The 16,684-nt window shown below is 40.7% G+C and overlaps 1 protein-coding gene across 2 annotated transcripts in view; it reads left to right on the top strand.

Moving 5' to 3' along the window:
• LOC117271806 (neuropilin-1a-like) overlaps positions 1-16,684 on the top strand; it is a 96,097-nt gene that overhangs the window by 31,161 nt on the left and 48,252 nt on the right. For both annotated transcript variants that reach the window (XM_033650231.2, XM_078172983.1), the window contains exons 4-5: positions 6,450-6,677; positions 13,777-13,947. In XM_033650231.2, coding sequence (XP_033506122.1) covers positions 6,450-6,677; positions 13,777-13,947 — 399 coding nt within the window. The remainder of the gene's footprint in view (positions 1-6,449; positions 6,678-13,776; positions 13,948-16,684) is intronic.

Raw genomic sequence — 16,684 nt, forward strand, 5'->3', positions numbered from 1 at the left:
AGATGATTTATATTTGAGCTTTGATCGCTGATATAACGATCAAATAGGGATTTAAAGTACATTCATAGTACAGTTTGGGTCACAATGCATTTTACTTTCAGAAGAGGTGAAACTTTATATCTTTTTTTAATGAAACAGACACCTATGATGGTGGTGAAAGTTCCAAGAGAAGTCTAATAGAACAGGGAGAAAACATCATTTTCAACAGGTATATGGGATTTTCAGAGTAAAACAATTAAAATTATCTGCAAACAGTTAACAACAATATGACTTTATTTCAGACACACACAGGTCAATATTAGTTTAAAGCTAAAAAAAATAAAATAAATACAAGGACAAAACAACAAAGTTAGAGCCAAAATGAGCCCTTTAACCTACTGGATGCTGATGTGATTTTGACGGTGTTAAAACACTGTACTGTTGAAGGGTCAAAGTTCATTTTTGACTTTGGAAACAGCTGCACTAATCTCCATAGGGTTCATTTAGTAGCTGTTCTGGAGCTTTCGATCACATTATCCTCAGCTGTTTGCCCAGTCTTCATGGATTCATAAATTTCAGAATTTCCATTTTTATTTTGGTTTTTAAGAACTTGCTGAACAATTAACTTTAAATCTCAGATTTTACTGGACAAACTCCATCACACCAACGTGGATCATGTGATCTGATCAAAAGCTCCACGACAGCTGCTACGTAAACCTTGTGGAGAGACTGTTTGACAGTCTGAAAGATTTTTAATAAGTCCGAATCAGCTCTAAGTGGATCCACGCTCTGACTTTATTGTGTTAAAGCAATTAGCGCGTAAATAAAATGAGTGAGTTTGATTCTCTCATGTTGTCAGGTCTGCTGGTCTGAACGTGCAGGGTATGAACTAGGCGTGCATGTTAGGTCTGTGTGTCTCAGCACGCTGCTGCCGCTGTCCCTCCCTGTGTTTGTCAGAGAAACAGAGTGACTGTTTTCCTGTTGTTGTTGAGCACGTCCGGTGCCGTCGCCTCTCTACCGGCTACTGTTCAGCTGCAGGACGGACGCCTTGGAACAAGCTGGGAATTTTGCATGTGTGTGTGGCTTTGACTTGTGTGTCTTCTTCATGTCTTTTGTTTGTCTCGTGTTGCTACATGTGTGCTGATATCTGTCTGTTTTTGCAATTTAATGTGTGAATCTGTGTGTGTGTGTGCAACAGACAGGTGCACGGGACCCCAGGCTCATTTAGCTAATGGGCTGTTTGTCCTTGGAGGCAACAGGGGTGACCCGCAGATGAGATGGATGCTCTGGCACAGAAGAGGGGCTACGAAACTAGGACAGCACGTGTGTGGGGGGAGAGAGTGTGTGTGTGTGTGTGTGTGTGTGTGTGTGTGTGTGTGTTGGCCTCAATATGGGTCCTCTACCCTCTAACAAGTTAAAAACAGCACTTGTACTCACTCAGGTAATCCCCCTGCCATGTTGCTGCCTTCCTTCTCGCCACATTTAAAATCCATTACAGTCTGAGCAGCATATTGAAACTCGCTGCTAAATGGAGCTGCTGCTCTGGTTACAAACAGGCTTTTACTCTATTGAGACCTCCCTCTTTGTCTCTCACGCTGCCTGTTTTTGTCCTCTGATCTCAGAATTTTTTTATTTATTTCATTTTTGCGTCTAGTAGTGAATCAAACAGTAAACCTCGCAAGTGTCAGTACATGATCAAAATTATGACATTTTAGGTATCAGACATGCAAGCGTATGGAAAGAGAAGGTGTAAAATAATTAAAAAATATAATCACTGACTGACCACTTCTATTAAATTAAAGGTATACCATGCAGTATTTTCCAGAAAAAAAAAAAAAAAGTATAGATTCATATCAATCATGACCCACCAGATGTGTGTGGAAATATATTTATCTGCAGAGACTCTGCCCTGTTCTGCCCTCCATGTTTTAGACGCTTGTGGCACAGTCTTTGCGTGCCGTCGGGACCGTAGCATCCAGGTGGCACGTTATGTAAAGACATAGTGGAGTAATGGCGTCCTCAGCAGAGAATGAAGTCACGTTCCTGCTGTGGGTGTTGATATTTTAGCATCATTGTGGTTTGTTGTTGTAGACTCTCCAGCTGTGCATGCACGTAACTGCATGTGTGTATCCCACTGGCTAGCTCTTTGCTGCTGCTTTGCATGGCATATGATGGTTACCGCTGACATGTGGAGGCAGCATCAGGGAAGCATAGCACCCACCCTCTGGTTCCCGCCGGTTAGCACCATTAGCCCTGTCAGCACTGTTGCCGTTGTTTAGTGCTGTTTATAGCACTGTTAGCTGCTAACTGCTAACTCAGCCTCCTCCATGTTGAAAACCATGTCCAGACAACTCATAAGCTCTTAAGCCTTAAGCATTTAGCCCCTTTGGAAGCAAAAAAGCAATCAAGAAAATTATGATGGAGCCAGAGCTGTAGCTACACACTGATATAAAGTCCTCTGTGTTTCTGGGACTTGAGAGATTTAAATTACCTGAGGAGCTGATTTGGATTTTTAAGGCTCATTCTTATTATAGTCATTAAATATGGCTGCTTTTATGCAAAACAAATATGGTTAATTAGACACTATAATAGGATTAAGTTTTCACCAGAATTCTATTCTTCAGCACTCAAACAACTGAGCGGAGAGATAAAGTTTACTTAAACAGAATTAAATTAATAAATGTTATGTTATTTTTTGTGTATTTCTTTGGGGCTGGTGATGATAATCTTTAATTGACCTTATTAGACTTAGCCAAGTTTTAGTTTAGCTTTATTCAAGAGTGTATGCTCATATGAGTTGTTTTTGGAGTTTGCTTAACGTCTGCTTGGTTTGTGTATCTGTCTATGGCATCATCCCTTCGTTCTTTACCTCTCCTCCCTTCTGCTCGTCTCTTTCTCCTCCACGTCTGTCATTATGATGAGAAAACCCCAAAACATCACCACAAAAAGCCGTAACCCTCGTTCAGATGGCAGGCTCCGTTCGGCCTTAAAGACAGTGCTTGGCAATAGTGGGTAAATCTTTGGACTAATGAGCGTTGGGCTGTAAAGCCCTGGCACATCCGACTCTCATAACCATAACCATAACTCCACCCTCTGCTGACCACAGAGCACATATCATTTATAAATGATAGCCAAGTGTGTCCTCTTCAGCATCCTGGTACTATATTTGCACCAGCTCTTTGGTTTTATTGCAGGTTTCAAACCAGAAACACATGTCTCTGCGGCTCAGTCGACGAGAGGGGGGGATTTTTTTTTTCCGTCTTTGGGCCACAGCTGATTGAAGGGTCACTGATAAAAGAGATGAAAGGAAGAAAGATGGATGGACAGAGAGTGGAAGATGTTGTTTGGGAGGAGTACGTGCTCGCATTAGCGGCATGACACAATCTATGCAGCGTCCTCGAACAAATAAGCAAACACTGTTGCATATGGCACAATGATTTTTTTGGCCTGCTTGATCTTTTTAGGGGGCAGCTTTGTTTTTTGGGATATTTAAACAGCGACAATGTTTTTCCACCACTAAGGAGGTGATTTTTTGGCTTTGTTTTCCAGTTTTTTCCAGATGAAATGAACTTTGATAGACAGTTCAGCCACAGGGAATTATCGTTAAAAGGATTCGGATTGTTAGAAGGATTTCGGGAGTTTAGGCACTGGTTTCAATGAAACAAAGCCTGGTTTAAGGTCTGCGGGTTCTGGTGCTTTCTAGTTTAAAACACTGTTAATACCAGCGGTTTGTATGAAGTCAAAGATTTATTCCACTTCTAAGGTGTTTATTTGCTTGTCTTCAGATCAGAAGGTGCTTTGTTGCTCTTATCCACAATGCTAAAAAGAATCAGCTGGCGATGGGCAGAAAGAACGACCTACAGTGGCCCATGAGGTTCAGTTCTCACAGTAATGCGTGACAGTAAATGTCATGCACATGTGAGTATTTTTAGTTTTTATTTTCCAGATGTTATATGGACTTTCAAGGATGTTTTTGCCCTGAAACCACATTAATGCTTGACCTTGATAGACATAGCTTCAGTGGCATAGATTTCTCATGAGACGTAGATTTACTCAACCCATCTGCACATTTGACACACACACACACACTGGAAAGTGTGCCAGCTGAGCAGGATCGAAGCCTGCCTCATCTCTTCCACATCATTCATCATGTCGCCCTTTTAATGACACCACCTGTGTCAACAGCAAGGGGTCCGCTGGAGTGTGTGTGTGTGTCTGTATGTGGATTCATGTTTACAGGCATGCTCGGATAACATGCAGGTCACATCTGGCCTGGCAATACAAGAATCCCCATCCCGCATACACACACACACACAGAAAAAAAAACACTGCTTGTGCCTCCAAGGGATGCTTGACCCTCGTCCACGCCTCGTGTCGTCTTTCACCCACAGAGATCAGTCACCGTCTTATAACCTCGCTCATGTCACTTCACGACAAGAGAGGTGTGAACTGCCAACCGCCGCTTGACTGATGTGAGCCGACACAGAGATTTTTCATGGGTAGCATCGACAGCGTGGATGTGACTGTGGAGAGAACAGCTTGTGTGCAAAAAAAAACAAACAAAAAAAAAACAAAACGACAATGACATAACAGCTGCCGCGTTCACCCCCCGCTCTGTTTGTACTTTTATCAGCAGACATTTATGTCAAATGTTATGTGTTGAAAAGGCTTTAATTTATTATCCTACAATCCGGAGGGGCATGTGATGCTTGTGAGGAATAATGAGGTTTTCATGCAGCTACAGTGGGTGTTTTGTGCTGTATGTAACTGCAGTTGTAGTGAAAGATAGTCTTTACAGGGTCTCTCGTGCGTAATGTTCTCTGTGCCTGTGTAAAAGTATGAACAAAGTGCCAGCCTGATCTCAACACTTTTATCATCACATGCTATATGGTAACCTTGCAGACATACATGCTCCAACAAACTGTCCTCCTGTGTTGCAGATTCATGTATGGAAATAAATAGAAATGTTGCTCTAAAACATAAAGATTAACTTATCTTAAAGCCACATACAGCCTGTGCATTGGAAGTAAACACAGTGTGGAAATATACCCCATTATGTACTTTCAAAATTAAAGTCTTACTTATTCAGCAGTGGATTTTACAGTAATTTACAGTGCCCTTTTTTCATCATGTAGCACAGCAACCTCACACTACTACACAACAATGGTGAGATGAATATAAAAAAGGGAAATATATAAACACAGCACAGCTGAGGATTTTGTCACTATAAGGTGTTACGTGCAAAATGCATGAATGAAAGTGTGAGAAAATGGAACATCATCGCCAGAGGGTGCAAAATAACAGCATACGATGTTTGTGGGGGTTTTCTTTTGTGGAAGTGGAACTTTATTTGTACAGCTAAAATCTGGGTTACACAGAAATTCAAGGATACAAAAGATGGATTATAGGTACTGGAAATACCCAAAAAAAAATGTTAATCAAAGTGCAGCAAGAACAAATCAGACCAAAAGTAGAGAAAATGTAGGTCTTGTAGATAAAACTAAAAGCTGAGATGGACAAAGAAACACACAGTGAATCCACAAACTACAAAACAGCACTCCTGTTTGACTTCACACTGAATACAAATTATAAGGTTGTGGTTGAGTGATTATGTAGGGTAGCGTGTGTGTGCATTTGGACGTGTCTAATGAGCTAATAGGGCTCGATTTGTCTGTTTATGAGTGTATCTGTGTGTGTTGTTGTTTGCTGAACATGATCAGTGTCTGTAAACAGTCTCTCAGTGTCTGGGACTGTCCGCGAATATCTCCACACCCCAGTCACAACACAGACACAGGCGGCTGCGACAAGGGGGTGGGACCGGTTCGTCTGATTGGATGGGGACAGTGAGTTTTGTCAATAAAACAAAGGTTATATCTGAAGGAAATCGAATGTGTTACTGGGACTTACAGGCTGGTTTTACATTTTTAAAATCAACCATTTTTAAGGCAAATTTGCGACTTTTTCTGGATCAAGTGAAGTGTTTCTATTTTTCTCTTATTCCATCATACATGTCATGTCTTTCTTCACAAAACTGGTGAAAAAACATTGGAGAAAAAATGACAATCACAGCAAGATTTCACCTGAAATTTCCACCATTGCTAAAAACAAAAATCCAGTTTTAAGATTCACAAGGACTCAGTCAATGTAAATCTTTATTCCAGTTAAGTCACAGCTTTCAAAGTGTTGCAGGCTGCCAAAGTTTTCTACACTCATAAAGGTAAAAAAATCTGTCGGTATTTCAGTTTGCATGTGCATTTCCAAAATGTCTGTATCCTCATTTTTGCAGCACAAAAGACAAAAAATTTCAAATACAGACAGTATAGTAAAAAGTATCAATCCAAACAGGCACAAAAGTTTCTTTAAAGGATATTCTGGCAGATTCTAGATTAGATTCTAGATTCTAGATTAATCACTCTGTCAAAACACATCTTGACACTTTAAAAACCCACCCATGTCTTCTCTCCTCACAGGTCCAGAATGTTCCAGGAACTTTACAGCTCCCAGAGGCATCATCAAGACACCGGGCTTCCCCGAGAAGTACCCCAACAACCTGGACTGCACCTTCATGATCTTCGCCCCCAAGATGTCTGAGATCGTGGTGGAGTTCGACAGCTTCGACATGGAACCCGACACCACGCCGCCGCCGGGCGCCCTTTGCCGATACGACTGGCTGGAGATCTGGGACGGCTTCCCTGCAGGTGAGGAGAGGGTTCGGTTGAGGCGGGGATGAATGAGAAAAATGGAGGACATGTTGGTCTAAGCCTTGGAGGGTAAAACGGGAGCTCAAGCTGACTAGAAATATTTCAGTTTGAGTCTTAAAGGATGAACTTGAACCAACAAAAATGAAAAAAATTGATTCTAAAACCTGAAACTGTCCATGTTTTAAACTTACTTAAACATCCAAATGTAAGACTGTGAATATGAGCACACTTTTCCTCAACTAGCTACAATGAAAAAACACATACACGTTTTTGTATGTAGTATTTTTAAGCATTTATGAACTTTTAAGGCCTATTTTTAGCTTAAACCCTGTCTAAGAAATATATTCTAATGGTTGAGATAAAACAATTCAAAACCAGGTCAAACGCTATAAAAAAGGGCAAAAGGGATGTTTTTGCCTGCTAAATTTGAATTTCTGAAGCATTGTATGAACTCTCAAGTCCCAAGCCAACTTTTTAGCTTGAGCCCCTGTCTCAGAACCACATTCTTATGGCTTAAAAAAAAGCTACAAATATGGATGCACTACCGAGATAGAGCCATGAGATCAAATGGAAAATGTCTGACAGAAAAAAGATGAAAGTAAAAGAATCGTAGGGGAAACAACAGGACTGCTCCTCCACAGGTGGAGGGTGAGAACAGGCAAAATGGGATGCAGATGCAGAAGGATAAATATGCGGAGCTGAGCAGCAGCCGAGAGAGGAGAAGGATGAGAAGTGCTCGGGACGGCTTCCCCCTGCAGATGTTGACAGAAAACAGACAGAGATACAGACAGAGACATGTGGAGGTGAAGAGGAGGAGGAGGGAGGAGAACAAAGGATGGATGGCTTCCCTGCAGGTGGGATGAGCTCGGCTTGAGCGATGGAGGCGAAGGAGAAAGTGGAGGCGAGAAATAGACTGGTAAAGACAGGAGGGGAGGTGGGGGCTGAGGTGGGGGAGGAGGGGATGCAGGAAAGGATGTGTGTTTACACTGGTTTTATTTTTGGGATACAGCCTATAAATTTTTGTGCATATATCTGCGGTAACAGAATTAATCCCTGAATGGAAGGTATTTTACACTTCCTAAAGAAAACTTATCACATCATTTATGAGCCTGGTGTCTTCAGGATTCATGCTTTTATGGTCATGTTTCGGAGCACTCTTCCTTTACAAAAGGTTTTACAGGCTGTGTCAGGAATTTGGCACAGGAGGATAACACTGTGTTTCTCTGTCCTAATTGGCTGGATATACAAGGGGGCCACTCTGCCCGCCGTAGCCCTGATATGTTGAGCACTCCATTGACTCTGAACAAGGGTGTAGGTTCTGTTTGTTCATTGCAGGAAAACGAGGGGTTTTTGGGTCCTTGGCTAGAACATTTTGAGCATTTAATTAATTTCCTGCATTCTGGTCATTATTTATGATCCAATTTGTGCCTTTTCTGCATCAATTTATGGTGTAAATATTGTTCATTTTGTCAGAATAAAAGTCCTCTGCTACTTTTATGTTTCATTGGACGAGACAAGTGCAATTAGTCTAAATAGTAAGAGGGATGTGTCCCCTGCATCCCTCCTGAAATCTACACCTATGACTCTGGATCTCAGTTTGAAGGGGATGAGGGGGGGTTCCTATTGACAACACATTTTCAGTCACTTTGATTATTGATTGATAAGGAAAAATATTTTCTCCTGGACTTTTAAAACCTTTGGAAGTTTTGCAGGTTTCTGAAAATACAAGCATGGCTTTTAAGGAACTAGCAAACTAGCAAACTAGCAAACGTTACAGTTCAGCTGAGGAGGAGACCATGAGCACAAGCCTCCTGTCCATGAGTAGATGCACTCTTCCTCCTGCGCGATGATACAGTTGGCGGGTGTAGTTCGGTAGAGAGAAAATAGTTCCTATGTGAAACTGCTCACAAGATGTTCTGTGGATTATCTTGAGTAACCAGTTCTTGATTTTTAGAGAGAGACACTGCTGTTGAGTTTTTCAAATTTATTTTCTTGGCAATTTGGCAGACGGTATCTCCAACACTTGGCAACTCACACCAAAACAATCTAGGTTAATAAATAGCACTACAAGTAAGAGGAAAAATATGTGTTTTTGATTTTAGGGTGAACTGTCCCTTTAAAATCCCACAAATGGGAAGATGCATACAGAACAGCCAAATCAGGATGCTGTTGACACATTAAAGAAATAATTTCAATCCTACTCTCAGTAACCAGTTAGCTTAGCTTCGCATAAAAACTGGAAACACAGGGAACCATTTCGCCTGGCTCTGTCCAAAGATTTAAAAAAAATCCACCTTCTAGCACCTTTAAAGCTCTCTAGGAAGAGAATAAGTATATTTCCCAAAATGTGAAACTATGCCTTTATCCACTTACAGTACATAAGAATCAATAATGGCTCAGCTGTTACTCAGCTGTCAGTCTTTTACTTGAAACTCACCCTCCTGTGCTCAAACGGAGGCTGGATGTACTGAAAGAGAGACTTCTTCACAGCTTGCACATTGTTCCCTCACCAGCCACATTTGGAAAATCGTCTCTCTGCACATGAATGACGGCGGCACATCCTGCTCTCCCCTCTGTTCACACTCCCCTCCTCTCGTTTGGACAGCGTTTCTCAGCTTCCATTGTTGTCTAATTAGTCGTACAGTGTGCAGATAATGGTGAGAGCTACATACCTTGGACAGGCCTAAGTAGGCTGCCAGGATGCCCACAATGCTCACTGCTGTGCCCAAAGCGTTGCTTGGTTATTGCCAGGGAGGAGACTGGCATGGGAACATGAGGGACACAAAGACTGGCACAGGTATACAGATAGTGACATACACTTTAAAGCCATGCCAGCATACATAACATGCCAGGGCTTTTCCTGTCAAATGATCTGTGTGTGTGTGTGTGTGTGTGTGTGTGTGCATTCAGGTGTGTCTGTTAGCATGGACAAGTGTGTGTGCGTGTGTGTTTATGTGTGTAGGGGGTTGTGGAGGTGTGTGCGTGATGCTATAAAGCGCTGTATTCCTGTGTTTGCTGAGGGAACATGTGTGTCAACGCAGATAACAAAGCATCTCTGCAGCAGGGTGATCAAACGCGTTCACAATGTTAACACGAACACCAAATATTCCCATCATGCACTTCTTTGAGAGCTGTAAAATCTCCTCTTCAAAAGAAAATGATTTTTTCTGGTTGAATTGAATCAAACAAACAAACATCTAGGGCTTATTATTTTTGGATTCACTCTTCAAAAGAGGATGTAATCATTTATTTTGTTAAGAAATGTTGTTTTTTTACAGGGTAGTTCATAAAAAAATGAAAAAAAGGAAAGGGATGAGTCCTAAATGTAGAGTTTGGAAATAAAAATATTGGATTCTGTTCACTTATTTGATTTTTTCCATAGCTCTCAGTCATGCTTTAAACAGCAGATCAAATCTGCTCGGTATGAGATCATTTTAAAACTCCAGAAAAAAAAAAATAGTAATAAAAATATATATATATTTTTTTTTTGTCAAAAAAATGTTCAGAAAAAACTCTGCATGAGCTGTTTTTTAATCATACACTCCTACATACTGAATGTTCCCTATGTTGAAACGCTGGAATTGAATCTTCTTCCTGCTGTTTGTTACAGATATGACCATTTTCCAAAATAAATGTAAAGGCAGCCATATTGCTTGAAAGATTTTTCCATTTTATAGCTGATTACATCGACAGCAGACAGCCGTACAGCGAAACCATTTCACACCACCTCCGATAAGGCTGAAATAATTCAAAATGTAATCCGTCACAGATTGTTGACTACCTGCTTTAAACTGTAACTGATAAACATAATCCACGAGATTACTCAAAGCGCTGCATTCCAATGTGATTTCCTGCTGTTACTTTTTGCTTATTTCGCCTCAAATTGTTAGAAAAGTATATTTTTTGTAACATGTATAAGTTCGCTCTGGACTGAATGTTCCCTCCTTGAGTCCTCGAGAGGCTGCAGATACAGTATCTCTATGAAACAGGAGGCACAACAAGCCTGGCATTGTTTCTCGCAGATAAGAACAGGATGAAATGGCAAGCAAACTGTGGGCAGGCAGCAACGTCAGCACTCACAGCGTTTAAGACATGAGACAGTCTGTCGCTGTGTGCTGCATGTAAGAAAATCGTGTTGTTACAGTGGATGTCAGCCCCTGTTTGTGCTTGTCATGATTTATCATTACATTTTAGTCACAGATCTCAACAGCTCTCCCTGAAAGATAAATCTGAAAAGGTCAAACCTCCAGCAACACTTGAAGTACATAGAAAGGCTTGATTATAGGACTGAAGCGCTTTGGCTTGTGGCCTTTATCAAGGAAACACATTGGTCTTACAATAATGTTGTTTTATATACAACGAGTGTTGCTGGAGTTTTGATCTCTTAAGACTTCTTTCTCTTCTCCCCGCACCTTGGAAGCAGGTGAGGTTGTGTTTGCACCGCCCTGTTCCTGAACACCTGATTTGGATGTTAGCAGCCCTTTAAATGCCAGGTTTCTGTGATTTTTAGCCTCATAGATATGGGTTAGAAGGGGCGATGCACACCTACTAGTAGATTCAAAGGCAGTTATTAGTTCATTAAATATCCATTTGCATATCCAGCATTATGAAATGGTCGCCATTATAAGCCCACTGAATGTCAGTTTAGATGAATCCGCTTTTATGTCTGGAACCTCCTGTCTACAACGTGCTTGAGAAGCGCCCTCATTGAAGACTTAGCTAAGATTCTGGAGCTACTTTCTTATCCTGAAGCACTCTAACCGCTACACTAGGGAGGACCCTGAATGTCAGTTTAGATAATGTTGTGAAATAGTCACATTTTCACTTTTTCAACTTTCGTATTGGAAAACATGTGATGATACATCAGTTAAAAAAGCCATCTCTGGTTAAAATAGGTCAAGGTTTACTCTTTTTAAATATTATTTTTTGGCTTTATTATAAAGAATAGTCTAAGCATAAAGGGGGAGACAGAGGGAAGGACATTGCCTTCTTATATGGGACGCCTGCTCTACCCACTATGCCACTGGATGCCTCATGCCAAGGCTGACTTTTGGTTTCACATGTGACACAAACCCTGTTTAATAGATGAAAGTCCTGTGTTTATTGACACATTCGCCTCCACCCTTCCGGCTGACACAGACTTTCTTGCGCTTCATTCTATGTCACTTGACTTCCTCCTTTGTTGCCATCATAGTTATCATAGCAGCAAGAGGTTGCTGCTAAACAATAAATGTAAATGACCATTTCATGGCCCGATAATGGGCCTACTAGTAGGTGTGGCAGACCCCTTCTAATCCATATCTATGAGGCTTATAACCGCTGATAACGGCCATTTAACGCCCTAATAACAGCTGAACCGGCTGTTCTGATTGATAACTCTTACACAGTCTTTCAAAATACAGCTGATGGCACCTACCAAAGTTAGGAAGATATTTTCAAAATCCTCAGAGACTCTTGTGTCCATCTCGGTCTAAGATTATCTGTCCACAACACAAATGACAAGTGTGTGATGTGAAGCAAACTTTTAAACTATTACTATTATCTATATTTCTTTGTCATCTGGATTAAGAAGAGGAAGAAGTCATGTTAGGCCACAGTACATTTTTAGGGTTGTAAACAAGACATTGGAAATAAGTGTTTTTTACAGTGCAGCTGATGGATCATTTTTGGCAACGCTTTACTGTGCAGAGCTATAATTTATTAATTTTTCTGACAATGACTACTGAAAATGAAAATTCAATTGGTACACTTCCAATTAATTCATTCCAACTGCTGACATAAGTCAGTCGTAAGCAGGTCCACCATGCATTAAAAAATGTGACATTTCTCCACAGGCAAGCATGCAACTCCACTAATATAGAACACAGTTTCCTATTATGGATGATTAATACATGAAAATTAATTTTGGTTTAGATGGAGGCTGTATTTAAAAATATCTACATATTTTCCCTATAATTAATACCAAATTACAAAGTCATTTCCTTGCAAAGAAATGAGAAATTATGGAGTCTTACAATAACGCATTACCTTATGTGTTCATCCAGATGGGCTGAGAAGTTTTTTAAGGATTCTGGAAATACCTGCAAAAATGCAGTATGCAGTAAACGTACCTTTGGGGGGTTTTCAAAGATTGCTGGGGATTTATCTTTCTGAAAAATGGAGGTTTTGCTCTGTGACTCGAATGTAATGATAGTACAGTCTGTGAAACTGGGAGCAAATATTTGGAGGTCTCGTCGTCTTGGTTTTTTTTTTTTTCCAGCGAAGAGTGTGCTCAGAGTTAGAATTTTCTCACTTAATATAAACAGAATATGAAGTCAAACAGATGATTCTTTCTATTTATTAAGTTAGATTTGAATAGCAGTATTCCCTTAGGGGTTCTTTTTTAGGCATCTATCTACTGCACTTTGCTTCTCTCACAACACTGGGTCTGATAATCTAAGAACTTCACAAAAAAGCATATTATACCATCTTTGTAATTAGATACCAGTTATTCCATGGCAGGAAGTCTTGAGTTTAAATCTTAATTTAACACCATGGACTCAAAGTTGGAAATTTAAGCAGGCACAACATAGATGTTAAACACAATATCTTTCACTGTTCACCTGCAGTTTATATATAGTGTTGGGAAAATAAGTGTCAATGCAATATGTCATGGAAACGAGTGTTTCTGCTACCTGTCATCTCACCTTTGTTCCCGTCTTTAAGGTGTCACATCACCTACCAGAGGTGGGAGAATGGAGCTGACAGGAGATCAACTCTTTTCAATCTAAATTTTTTAACTTGAGCTCTGCGTAGATAGAATATAACAGATTAAAAACCACATTTCTAGCTTCTGTGTTTTTGCTCAAAGCCCCGAAACATCTCCCAGGACAGCGAGGGCAGAAAAGGACAAAGTGAATAATAAAAGCACTCTGCATTTGATAAGTGATGAAGTTGACGTTCTCCTTTTTCTTCACCTCCCCTTCTTCATCTCTCACTCCCTTTTTCTCCCATCGCTATCCCGCTTTCTTCTCTGATCTTCCCTGTTCTCTTTCCTTATATTCCTCTTCTCCTCCTCCATTTCCTGCCTCCTCTCTACTCCCTCTTCCTCCCTCAGTGGGCCCTCACATTGGTCGGTACTGTGGCCAGACGTCCCCGGGCCGTGTGATCTCCTACACCGGCATCCTGTCCATGACCATCACCACTGACAACGCCATCGCCAAAGAGGGATTCTCCGCCAACTACACCATTCGTGAGAGGAGCCTCCCCCCAGGACACGAAGATGAGGGTGAGCAGCTGGAGCAGTAATGGGAAATTGAGGTGGAGGGTAGACATGTCATCTGGCATTAGCAAAGACCAGGGATCATTTCCTGGATGTTTCTGTGTCTCATTTGCCTTTTATAGTATGAAAAAATCAAATGCATATTTCCTTTAACAAGACGCTGAATCTTTCTCAGCCAGCTTGTTTGTGATCTTTGACCTCTGACCTCCATGTTGGAAGGAAGGCAAGCAGATAACGAATTCTCCCTCAGGGATTTATAGCATGCAGCAAAGAAAAAAATGGAATTTTTCACTTTATTGCCCCACCATATGATTCCTTCATGTAATGAGCTGTGAGATGGGTTTGTAATTTAAGAGGAAGAAAAAGACGTAATACCCCACATTAGACGCCCTTTACACCTTGCATTAAAGTGTGTCTCACACCTGGATTGTTTCTAGATATGATTTAACCTGATTACATTTACATGTGGTATTAATATGTGTCTGCCCAGCTCAAATAACCAAATGGTTGTAGCTGTTCACCACAATTTGCTCAGCCATCGCTTTATAAACGGTTAGCTTACATTATGAATTGCCAGGTTTTGCTAGTATAGGCTAGTTTTGTCAGAACAAATCGGAAGCATACACTTGGTCTTGTCTTGATTCCATCCACAGGTGTCTTGAATACTCATAAGCTTTTCTCACTCCTTTCTTGCTAGTAGCTCAGCCCGCTAACTGGCTAATGTTTGCAAACTCGCTGGTTTGAATCAGTTGCCCACAGTCACATATTACCGACCACTTAGTTGTTGAAAAGCAGTTGCATTTACACTTGTGGTTACAATGTGCCCATGACCACCTCCGAAGGTGGTATAGCCAATCAGATCACAATCAGTCCTCAAGGCATTTTGTGTGCATTCATATCTCTACTTTTGTGTAGTTAAGCACTGTTCAATTGCAATCCCATCACTTAAAGCACATTTCAATGCAAAATATGAAGGGAGTCATAAAGATCAATTATCTATCTTCTTTTTAAATGTGTCCTTTTATCTGTAACATGCCAAGAATTAATGAGAAATAGGCATCATAACTTCCCAGACCAACAGTCCAAAACACACAGATGTTAAATTTACTATCATATAAAACAGAGAAAAAGAGCAATGCCACACATCTGAGAAGATGAAATGATAAATGACGATAATGACGATTATCAAATTTGTTGCTAATTGATTTTCTAAAGATCAACTGAGTTTTGCTACAATTAGCTATTCAATTCAAATGATTTAGAGTTCCTTCGTTCTGCTTAAATTTAAACACACGGACTCAAAACCACTGTTTGTGACCATTTATAGCCAAGTAATGTCTATTCACTGCCTCTTGTCACAGTTGATTCAATAATATTTTGAGTACTGGAGAAATAATCTTTTACAAAAAAAGCCAAGATTTAAGAAAAGTTAGAAAAGTTTCTTGTATCACCTCAAAACCACTCACATGTATATTATTTTCCTTGGGGGGGTCCTGAACCTTAAGCCCCTTTTACACCGCCAGATTTTCTGTGAATGTTGGGCCGTTTTGCCGGCAAGCTGCGAGTGTTTAGACACACAGAGCCGGATTGGCAAGTTGATCCGAGGTGCCTAATTTTCCGCCTCGTAGGGTAGACATATTGGCAGAACCCTTTTAGTTTAAACAGACTGAGGGGCCCTTCCGCAATGGGAGTAGCTGTTGATGACGCTGCACGTGTGAGCCACTGGCGGAGGATAAACAGGAAACAACTCCTTGTCCTCACGAAAGAAGAGGCCATTAACTGTCAGATGATGGGGACGGTGAAGAACAGGCATGGGCCAGTCCAATAAATGCAAGAAAGGAATCTTAATCTTATATCAGTATTTTTCCTTTAATTGAGTGACATGATTCTGATATGAGTAACTCTGCCAATCTGATGTTCTATTTCAGGGTCTGAATTCGACGACACTATATAATCTAAATTTTATCTAATCTCATAGCTGTAACTTTAAATTCAAAATGTGATTTGGTTATGATGAAACAGATTATATATTTATTCAGTTTGACCCACTTTTTAATTCTTATCTTCTGCTGTTGAACAATGCATCAAGCCAATTTCACACATCAGCATATGATTATGAGATGAAACTTTTCTCGTCCTTTTTCATGTGTTGTGTTCACATGTTCTTTAAAGATCTCCTCCACTCAAAGATGTGCTTTTTTTCTTTTTTCCCCTACAATATCTGACCTGTAATGCTAGCCATCTTGCTGTGTGCTGTCCTTTCATTGGTCAACCTAGCACAAGCAGCGGTGGTGGGCAGGGCGTGAGGCCAGATCCAAAATTTCTCAGTGAGGGAGAAAAAGTAAAGGTGCTTTCAGCCCCTTTTCAGAGTTTGCTTTAATTTTTAATGCGACAAACCCCTATTAAACAACATATTAATCATAGCAGAGTATTTTAAAACATGTCTGGAGGGGAACTTTGTCTGAATTAGTTGGCTGTGTGTCCTTGTAGGAATGCCTATAGAGAGTTAATATATGGCCCGTATGGATCTTGCACTCTTGTAACTCGACCCCAGTCACCCTTGTTTTAGGAATGCGAGTGTGTGTAGAGAGGTGAGTTTACGTAAGGTCCCACGGTGGCTAACACCGGCACTCTGGGAGAAATGATCGTAAAATTCCAGATTTCACTGCTCTAAATTGATATTTAATGACTTAAAGCCAGTTGACTGTGTGTGTATTTGTGTTTGGGTCAGAATTATCCTTCC

The sequence above is a fragment of the Epinephelus lanceolatus genome, chromosome 12, assembly GCF_041903045.1.
Source record: "Epinephelus lanceolatus isolate andai-2023 chromosome 12, ASM4190304v1, whole genome shotgun sequence".
In the NCBI taxonomy this organism is placed as follows: domain Eukaryota; kingdom Metazoa; phylum Chordata; class Actinopteri; order Perciformes; family Serranidae; genus Epinephelus; species Epinephelus lanceolatus.